This window comes from Ipomoea triloba, chromosome 5 (genome assembly GCF_003576645.1).
Source record: "Ipomoea triloba cultivar NCNSP0323 chromosome 5, ASM357664v1".
Lineage (NCBI taxonomy): Eukaryota > Viridiplantae > Streptophyta > Magnoliopsida > Solanales > Convolvulaceae > Ipomoea > Ipomoea triloba.
The window spans coordinates 13,647,735-13,658,956 of record NC_044920.1 but is presented as its reverse complement, the minus strand read 5'-3'; the positions used below and the strand labels follow the sequence as shown (position 1 = coordinate 13,658,956).

General features: G+C 38.1%; 1 protein-coding gene across 1 annotated transcript; it reads right to left on the bottom strand.

Annotated features, from left to right (window-relative positions):
• Positions 1-5,435: 5,435 nt before the first annotated feature.
• LOC116020274 lies at positions 5,436-10,620 on the bottom strand. The gene is made up of 3 exons (XM_031260759.1): positions 10,453-10,620; positions 7,083-7,316; positions 5,436-6,920 (listed from the first exon to the last, which is right to left on the bottom strand). The coding sequence occupies exons 1-3, from the start codon at positions 10,618-10,620 to the stop codon at positions 5,436-5,438; spliced, it is 1,887 nt and encodes a 628-aa protein (XP_031116619.1).
• Positions 10,621-11,222: the final 602 nt, after the last annotated feature.

Genomic DNA, 11,222 nt, shown 5'->3' with positions numbered 1-11,222 from the left:
ACTAGGTAGTATAACAACTAGTTTGTCCAAATGAATAGGGTTTGTAATTCCAATGGATATGAACATGAGAGTATACTTCAATGAACATGGATTAGGGACCAAATGAATATTGGAAGAGAATTAGGGATAATTTTGGAATTTCAACTAGATGAAAATGGAAGCAAAAATCTCGGGTATCACAATCTACCCCCTTAAAAGAAAGCTTCGACCCCGAAGCATCTTATCTAAAATCTAAACCCTTAAACTACACAATATACATCGACTAAAAGATAAAAGAACACGGAGTGAGGTGCTAAAACCTGCCCTCCTTAAAAGAAAGTTACGTCCCCGTAACTTGACTATTACCTGAATCAAACAAATCCGGATACAGACTCCTCATATCCTCTTAGCTTCCACTTCCCACGTAGCCTCCTCGGCTAAGTGGTTGGACCACAACACCTTTACCAGCCTTATTGATTTCCTCCGGGTATTCCGGGATAAAAGTCCAACATTTTCACCGGGGTCTCCTCATACAAAAGAGTTTCATCCAACTCTACCACCTTTTCATTAACAGATTTCTTATCATTCTATATTCATCGCATTTACTAAAAGTTTTAAGTAGAGACTTCTTTTACATCTGGGTTAATCACGTGCGAGGCATCGTGAACATACTTTTTCAACTGAGAAATGTGGAAGACATCATGCACCTATCAATCCATATGTTAGACAAAATTCTTCCTTCCTTTAAGATTTCTAGCTAAAATAGCAGTTGGTTACGTTGTCTAGCTCCACAGGCAAAGCCAATCGGTAAGCTACCTGTCCAATCTTATCCAAAATCTCGTAAGGGCCAATAAACCTTGGACTTAGCTTACCCTTCTTACCAAACCGCATGACTCCCTTAGTCGGCGATACTCACAAGAAAAATGCTCATAGACAACGGTTTTTTTAACCGTTGTCTATGACGTACAATTTCTGTTGTTGAAGCCGGTGTTGTTGAAAGTCACGCACATAGACAACGGTTTCTAACCGTTGTCTTTTCTAGAAAAGACAACGATTAAAAACTGTTGTCTATTGAGTGTTGTTGAAGCCGGTGTTGTTGTAAATCCCGTGCAAAGACAACGGATTTTAACCGTTGTCTTTTCTTGAAAAGACAACAGTTATAAACCGTTGTCTATTGGTGAGTGTTGTTGAAACCGGTGTTGTTGTAAGTCCCGCACAACGACAACGGTTTTTAACCGTTGTCTTTCCTTCAAATGACAACGATTAAAAATTGTTGTTAAAACTAGTATTGTTAAAACACCAAATTAATTATTTTATAATTTTTGGCAAACGCTACATTTAGTAACATTTGCATATGACATTTTGAGAAAAAATAATTTTTTTTCCAAAACGCCTCTAATTAATAAAATTAGTTTAAAAAACGTTGGAGGTGAGGGTCGAACCCTCAATGGGATTGGGAAATCATAGAGCCTTGAGGCTCCTATTTTTAGGAGCCTCAAGGCTCTATTCCCACTTTTCCCACCGATGTGGGACGGTGGGAAAAGTGGGGAATATACAAGGAAGCAACTTCCTTGTTTCTTCTCTTTGTTTTTTTTTTTATTTAAATTTTGATTTTGATTTTATATAATATTATTATTAAAGTTAATTTTTTTTTTGTCTTAGATTTATATCTGTCAGTTCACTTTAGTCCATTTTTTATGAGAACATTCACTTTTGGTCATAGTATTATACTATTATTGAGACATGACTATTTTTTGTCATCGATCAATAAAAATAACTTAAATATCGTTAAATACAAAGGTATTTCGGTCTTTAATTATGATTTTTTTTAAAAAAATAAACATAAAAATATAGTGGGTCAACCTATTACACGACGTTGTTTATTACGGAGTATTATTATTATTGTTATTCAACCTATCCATGTTGTTATTATTATTATTATTATTATTATTATTATTATTATTATTATTATTATTATTATTATTATTATTATTATGTATACCCTTTTAGGTTATTTTATATGTTAATCGCTAACTTAAACAGCTAATTTTATCAAATATTTTTTTTACAAAACGCTAATATATATATTATTCGTTAGTCAAACCCGCTAATACAATTTGTTGGTTAAATAAAACCGTTGCCTAAATAAAAAACGGGTGCACATGCAAAGACAACTATTTTAATAAGTTGTTGTCTTTGAAATGTTGTCTATTAAAGTTCGCTTAAAGACAACACACAAACGACAACGGTTAAATAAAACCGTTTTCTTTAAAAAAAAATAAACGCGCAAAGACAACGATTTTAAAAAAATCGTTGTCTTTGTAGTGTTGTGTATTCAAGTGCACTTAAAGACAACACATCAATGACAATGGTTACATAAAACCGTTGTTTAATTAAAAAAAACCGAATGCACATAGACAACGGTTTTAAAAAACTGTTGTCTTTGAAGGGTTGTGTATTAAAATGCGTTTAATAACAACACACCAACAACAACAACTAAATAAAATCGTTGTCTTTAAAAAAAATATACGCCCAAAGACAACGGTTTTAAAATACCGTTGTCTTTGTAGTGTTGTGTTTTCAAGTGCATTTAAATACAACACACCAACTACAACAGTTAAATAAAACCGTTGTCTAAACTTAAAAAAAAAAACGGGTGCAAAAAGACAACGGTTTTAATATACCCGTTGTCTTTAAAGTGTTTTCTATTCAAGTGTGCTTAAAGACAACACACAAACGACAACGGTTAAATAAAATCGTTGTCTTATAAAGAAAAATCGCGCAAAGACAACGGTTTTAAAAGCCGTTGTCTTTGTAGTGTTGTGTATTCAAGTGCACTTAAAGACAACACACCAACGACAACGGTTACATAAAACTGTTGTCTTTTTTTTTTTTTTTTTTTAAATACACATAGACAATGATTTTTAAAAGGCGTTGTCTTTGCGGTGTTTTCTTTTGACAAAATGCACAAAGACAACACACTAAAGACAACGGTTCGGTAAAAACCGTTGTCTTAGATAAAAGTGTTGCGTCAAAGACAACGGTTTTGTCCAAAAGTGTTGTCTTTTACACAAAAGACAACACTTTTGTCAAAAACTGTTGTCTTTTTAGTGTTGTCTATGTGCATTTTTCTTGTAGTGCTCTCAAAAGAACTTTTTCTTCGACTTGGAATTCTGCTTGCTTTCGACCTAAATCCGCATACGACTTCTAACGGTCTTGAGCAGCCTTCATTCTTGCTTGAATTAACTTAACCTTTTCAATTGTTTCTTCCAAGTATTGGGGTCCTAAGACCACCACATCCACCATATTTCTCCAACACAAAGGACTTCTACATTTTTTACCATATAAGGCTTCATAAGGAGCCATCTTGATGCTAGCATGATAACTATTATTGTATGAGAATTCAACCAAATCGAGGTGTTCATCCCACGATCCCTTTAAGTCCATCACGCAAGCTCTCAGCATGTCCTCTAAAGTCTGAATGGTCCTCTCGGTTTACCAATCTGTAGCTGGGTGAAATGCCGTGCGCAACTTCAACTTTGTCCCTATCGCCTTCTGCAAAGCCCTCCAGAACTGAGATAGAAACCTTGAGTCTCTATCGGAGATTATATCTTTAGGTACTCCATGGTACTTAACCACTTGCTTGGCATAGGCTTTTGCTAACTGCTCCATACTCCAAGTCTCGTTCATTGCTATGAATCGAGCGGTGTTTGTCAGTTTATCCACAATAACCCAAATTTTATTCTTTCCAGCTTTAGTCAACGGAAGACCACCAACAAAATCCATAGAGATTGAATCCCACTTCCATTGTGGAATTTCCAATGATTGCACTAATCCTTTAGGCTTACTTCTTTCAGCTTTCACTTTTTGACAGTTCAAACATCGTGCCACAAACTCTGCTACTTCCCTCTTCATCCTAGGCCACCAAAAATGCTTTTTCAGATCTTTATATAGCTTATCACCTCCAGGGTGCACTGAGTAAGGAGTATTGTGTCATTCTTCCATAATCTTCCTCTTTACTTCTTCGTAGGCTACAGGTATAGACCAACGCCCATCAAACGAATACTCCCATCTTGCCATAGTTCAAAAGATCCATTCTTGTTGTCAATCATTCCGGCCTTGAATATTTCTAGCTCGTTATCTCCTGACTGCTTCTGCTTAATCTCTTCAAAGATTGAAGGCATTATAACCATGTTATAAAGATCAATTTCTGCTTCTACTTCACCTTCAGTCCGAACTTCAAGGTTGAGTCTCCTGAAATCTTCACACAATTCTTTTGGAAGAACCCATGTTGTGTTCATAGAATGTTCCGAATTCCTGCTCAGTGCGTCTACAACCACGTTTACTTTCCCTTCATGGTATTGAATAACTAGGTCATAGTCCTTAATCAGCTCTAACTATCTTCTCTGTCTCATGTTCAATTCCTTCTGCATGAAGATATACTTCAAACTTTTATGATCGGTGAATATCTTATATTGCACGCCGTATAGATAATGACGCCAAATCTTCAAAGCGAAGACTACTGCGGCCAATTCTAAGTCGTGAGTAGGATAGTTCACCTCATGAGTCCTTAATTGTCTTGATGCGTAAGCAATGACCTTTCTATTCTGCATTAGCACACAGCCCAGCTCTTTCTTCGAGGCATCACTGTAAATTTCAAACCCTTCTGTTCCGGACGGCAGAGTCAACACCGGTGCAGTTGTTAGCCTTTTCTTCAGCTCCTAAAAAGCTTCTTCACAGCTCGCATCCCACACAAACTTGGTTTTTTTCCTCATTAGGTTTGTCATCGGTCTTGCAATCTTGGAGAAATCTTTCACAAATCTCCTATAGTAACCGGCCAATCCCAAAAAGCTTCGAATTTCGGCTACTGAAGTCGGTGCTCACTAATCCATTACTGCTTGAATCTTCGAAGGATCAACAGCCACTCCTTCTTGGGTGATTAAATGCCCTAAAAATGCAATCTTATCTTGCCAAAACTCACACTTGGATAATTTTGCATAAAACTTATTTTCCCTTAATGTTTGCAAAAACACTCTCAAATGCTCTTCATGATATTCAGGGATCCTTGAGTAGATTAAAATGTCGTCGATGAAGACAACCACAAACTGATCCAAATACAGTCGAAAAACACGGTTCATGAGATCCATGAATACTGCTTGTGCATTAGTCAACCCAAACGGCATCACCGTGAACTCATAATGTCCGTATCTTGTCCTAAAAGCAGTCTTAGGTACATCCTTCTTAGCTACCTTCAACTGATGATATCCACACCTTAAGTCGATCTTCGAGAAGGTTCCAGCTCCTTTTAATTGATCAAACAAATCATCAATTCTAGGCAAAGGGTACCTGTTCTTCACTGTCACTTGGTTAAGCTCCCGGTAGTCGATGCAAAGCCTTAAACTACCATCTTTCTTCTTAACGAATAGCACTGGCGCGCCTCACGGAGAAACACTCAGTCAGATGTAGCCCTTATCCAGTAACTCTTGCAGCTGCTCTTTCAATTCTTGCATCTCCTTCGATGCCATCCTGTAAGGCGTCTTTGAGATTGGTACAGTTCCAGGCACTAAGTCGATAGCAAATTCTATCTCCCTTTCTGGTGGCATGTCGGGTATCTCTTCTAGAAAGACGTCATGAAAATCTCTCACCACCGCTATTTGATCAAGCGTTTCCTCCATCGAGTCAAGATCTCGAACCATGCACAAGTAGGCCTCGTGATTATTCATCACGTACTTCTTAACCTTCAGCATATACACCAACTTGATTCCAGGTTTAGTAATGATTCCTCGATAGGTCACCCTATCACCTTCAGCAATCTTTAAGATAACTTGCTGCTTGTCACAGATGATTTTGGCCTTGTAAGCACTCAGCCAGTCCATCCCCAATACTACATCGAGGTCTTTCAACTCGAACTCAATCAAGTTAGCCGGAAAGTTTACTCCGTTGATATCTATTAGCACATCCTTATGTACGTACTTACAAGCCACTGCACTACCGGTAGGGATTTTAACAGCTATTTTTACTTCTGAGGTCGGCGCCACTCCTATTTTCTTTATAAAGGCAGTTGATACAAAGGAGTTCGTAGCTCCAGAATCAAATAAAACTAAGGCAGGTACAAAGTGTACAAAGAAGGTACCTGTGACCACATCACTGGCCTTTGCCTGGACCTTGTTAATGACGTAAATACGTCTTTGTCCACCATTTCCTCCATTGCCATTGTGAGCATTGTTGTTCCCGCCATTCTTGTTACCATTTTGGTTGTTGCCTTGATTTCCTCCTCTAACATTTTTCCCATTGTTTCCTCCGTTCTTGTTCTGGTTCTGACCAGAACCGTTCCCGTCCTTCCGGGCATAGCATTCGAATGCATGGTGCCCTATCTTGTTGCAGTTAAAGAACTTGACCCCATTCCCCTCGCAATCCACGCCGGGGTGATCCTTGCCACATCCCTTGCAATGGTAGTGTCTGTCCACCTTCTGGTTCCTCTGACCTTGATTCTGATTCCTTTGATCGTGGTAACCATTGTGGTTCCTAGGTCCTCCTTTCCGATGGAAGTTTCGGTTCTGCCCAGGATGAGAATACTTAGGCTTCTTCTCACCCTGCTGCTGATTTTCCTCATTTCTTCTCTTGCCCTTCTTAGTGACCTCCCTCTGAAGCTGCTGCACCAGACAATGACTGGCAGCTCTGTCATATGCCCCATCCAACGTTTGGCATCTGAACACACTCAGGTTCTTCTGAGTCTCAAAATTGAGTCCTCGAATGAACTTGCCTGCTTTGCCACGCTCGTCAGGGACCAACGCAAGCGCAACTCTCGCTAGGTTGATAAAGTCAGTATAGTATTCTTGAACCGTACGATTTCCTTGACGTAGGTGGAGAAATTCTTCATACTTGGCTGTCCTGACATGCTCAGGATAGAACTTCTCTCTCAGAGCGTCCTTAAAAGCTTCCTAGCCAAAATCCGGCGATTGACGCAAGGTCGGACCGGCTGCAGCCCACCAGATGTCTGCTCGTTGCTGCAGGTAGTAGACGGCTATATCCACACGTCGGTTAGCCGGGCAGTCGAGAGCATCAAACAGCTTATCGAAAACCCGCACCCATTCTTCCTATACCAACAGATCTTCTTTCCCTGCGAACACGGGAGGGTTTCGCCTTGCCACTAACTTGGTTATATCACCGCCATTCCTGTTGCCATTCACAGGAAGATCTTGAAGCAACCGATCCCCCAACGCCTGGGTCAGCTGAGCCAATTGCGTCACAGCTCGAGCTAACTCAGCGCTAGTAGGGACGTCATTCTCCGGAGCATCTTGATTTTCAACAGACCTTCTTGGAGGCATGATAATACTCTACAGGAAAATTGTACTTATATAAGAGTGATTTCCCACTCTATGAACATACAAAATAAGCATAACAACATATGCTAACCAAATAACTTGGAAGGTATTTTAAACTTCATACCTAAGAATGCACACCCTCGGGGTGCAAAGCCACAAGCTTCAAACAAAAATCACATATATATAAATCAAAACTAGACAATAAGCACATATAATCACACAACCTCACCACACAACCTTACCGTGGTGTTTAAAGCTTAATGTCTAGCCATAATGTCCCAAAATTTCTTATCGAGTTTTTACCTAGGTCTTGTCCTTAACCTAGGCTCTGATACCAACTTGTAACACCCCAAATTTTCGATTCCCGAACTTACTATAAATGGACTTACTATAAATAGAATTTTAGCATATCCTTTATTTCAAGTTCATAATAAATAAAACCAAAGTACTTTATTTCACGGGTGCTACCGCCACACCTAACCCTACATGGCTAGATGCAAGGCTAAACCAACTCAAACCATAAAGATAAAACAAAGTTCAGAGTCTTAATTCAAAAATAACATCAGAAATCCCTAATACAAATATTCTAAGCCTTGTAAAGCCTTCAGGATCTCGATCTACCGCACTCTTACCGCAAACATATCAAACATCACCTGTTACTCATTTAGAGATTTCAAAACATAACAAGAAAGTAAGGGGTTAGCAACCCAAATCCATGATTTTAGAATAAAATAGAATAACTTCTTCAAGAAAATAGAACCAAACCTAAACCAAACCTATTTAGAAATTTTATAGAGAATTCTTGCATACTGTTGCTGCCTACTCTCAAATTTGGAAAAAGAGTAATTTATATCGTAGTTTTTAGGGTTCAGTGCACTAGCACTGGATGGGTAGTGGGGATAGGCACAGAGCGCCCATGAGGGAGGTGGCTTCTACTGGTGCCTTACGCATGAGGGAGGTCGTTTTTACTTCCTTTTTACTTTTTCCTCCCTCAATTGTACATTTGGGCCAAACTGAGCATAAAACACGTTTTTTAGCTTAAAACTCAATAAATCACCTTGAAATGTGCACAAAAAAGGGTTATGAATGGGACAAAATATAATATAAAAGAAGACTCATCAACTCAAATGTACATTAGCTTTGGGTCAAACTAAGCATAAAACACATTTTTTAGCTTGGAAACCCAATAAATAATCTTCAAATATGCACAAAAATGGGATAAAATATAGTATAAAACAAGAGTCATCAACTACCTCACACTTAATTTGTTGTTTGTCTTCAAGGAACTATTCTAACGAGACTACGAAAAGAAATAAGAAACGACCATTTAAATATTTTGCTAAAACGACTCTCTAAATATACAAGTGTTCAGACAAAGAATCTAAAGAATTTTAAGATACCTTAAATATATCCACAGATTTAGTAGGTATAGAAAAACTCTTTTTGGTTAAAAACTCAACAAAGAAGGCACACTTTCACAAGGTAAAGCTCACACACTTTGATTTTTAGCAACATGGATGCTCCCTAGACTAACATAAACATGATATAAAGGTCAAAAGGTTTTGAAAGAATAAGACATGAGAGAAATAGTCAACAATGGATCCAAAAACATAAAAGACTCAAACATATCACATTTCCATATCAACCATACATTCCATGATTCTCAGGTCCTTATTAATGAAGCAAGGAATGACACAAACCTCTCTTATCACTCAATCGTAAAGCTTTTACTCTCTCAATTTTTGTAATTTTTAGAGCAACGCCATAGAGAATCAGATTACCCCATCAAAGATATAGTTTGAGATTTAGAAGTAACCTGAAGCTCTATTCTTTACCTTAGAGAGTGGAATTAGCCCATCAAAGATAAAGTTTAAGATTTGGAAGTAATTCAGAACTCCACTCCTACGAAGTTGAACTCAAGAACAAAGGGATTTTTAAACACTTTTTAGTCTAAAAATTTATTCACCTATCTCTTTTATATCCCTCAATTTCCCTTTTCATGTTGGAAAGGGGATTAAAATAAACCTCACAAGGCTATTCTTTTGCCTTATGCCACCCTTGTTCACCTTTTTCGACCCATCAACCATTCAAAACACAAACTAAAAGACTTGTATATGCTCGAGTCAGACAAAGTAAATGTCATTTTGGTTCAAGTAGAGCTAGCTAAAGGTTGTACATGAAAGAATCAAGGCTAGACTCAACTTGGTTACACCTAAAGGGTAAATAATGGGTGAATGGGATGAAATGTGGGTGAAGTAAAGGTGTAACTAATTTTTTTAATTATTTCAAAATCTCATGTGTGAGTGTGTGAATAAAGTGCGGCTCTAAGCTCTCAAATTGGTTAAGTGCCAACTTCCTAAATGTTTTTAAGGGAAAAGGGAAATTCTATATAAACCCAATCACATGGATAATAGATAAAAGATAAAATAAAATTCTAGAGATGCTAGGATTGGACACACTTATATATAGAAATTGTCAAAGTAAAATATTTAAATAAAAATTTGTTGAGCACAAATTTGATAGGAACAAATAGACTATCCCCCACACTTAAAATGTTGCATCGCCCTTGATGCAAAGAAAATTACAAATAGCAAGGGGGGCAAGGGTAAAATTGTTCAGCAAAATAAAACTGACAAGAAGTAATAAAATAAAAAAGAAAAAGAAGAGAAAAATGAACTCTCCTAACAAATCTCGCTCAACATCATTAGCGAGAGCGCTATAGCCATTTTAGAAATGTACCATTGAATAAAAAACATCTAGCTGAGCACACTGCAAGCTTAGAATATATGTATTCAATGCAGCAAAAGCACAAGGAAAATATATGCGAATGAGAGAGACACTAAACGGGAGTAAGCGAATAGAAATAGTAAAAGTCTATCAAAAGAAAAATATTAAAGATTAGAAAACCAGGAAAAACAAGAGAAATCAGTAGTATGGAAAGCGGTGAAAATAAGAGTTGTCCAGAAATATCCTCAAATGTCTAAGGTGCAGTCAAACATCATAATTTAGTGGATTAGAAACTACGAGAGCCAGGATCATCGTACTGATATGGTCCCCTACGAGGGTAGAAATGCTCATGTTCTCGAGCTCGTATGCTGCTCAGGTGGGAAAAAACTGCGGCCCTCCACTACTAGCGTTGTAGATTTGCATGTCCTTCAGTCATCTGACTTATCGCAGTGCGTAGTTCCTGTTGTTCTGCCTGCACAGTATCCAATCTAGCCAACAGTTGTTTCTGAAAATGAGAATGTTCTTCCTCAACTGGATTAGCACCAGAATCCACCTCCTCATCAGTGTTTGCATACTTAATTCTTGACATCCTTGGGCGTTTACCCTTTTTCCANATCAGTAAGCATTCTGGATGAACCAGCAATGAGACTCTCCAATGGTATTTGGTACTCATAGTTTCGAACTATTCTTGTAATGAATGGCCCAACAAAAATCGAAGGGACCTGCATTTTGGACTGACTACGAAAGAGATGTGCCACCACAACTCCCATGTGAATTGGGACTTGTTTGATGATCCCATATAGACAAAGATAATCCATTCTAGAAACCTTGCTTCCTGACTGCCTACCACAAATGGAGCGTGAAAGAACATATTGGATCACTTTATACTCCTGCTTTGTGAAGTTAATAGTGCTATTGTGAGCAGCCTGGGAGGGTTTGAGAGATCCTTGAGCAATTGCTATTTCATCCTTGAACTCTTTCTCATTTCTAAGGAAAGTGAGCCTCTCAAATTTGGTTTCTGGTGAGTAACCCTGGAGTTTATCAAAGGTTAAGAGTCTGCTGAGGTCATCCATTGTGAATTGCATGTTGCGGGACCCTAGTCTAAATGATATGGCTTGTGCACTTGGGTCGTTGAAAAGTCGGTGCACCTTCAGTGTGGCCATCACCTCATGTACCAAATCAATGTGGATA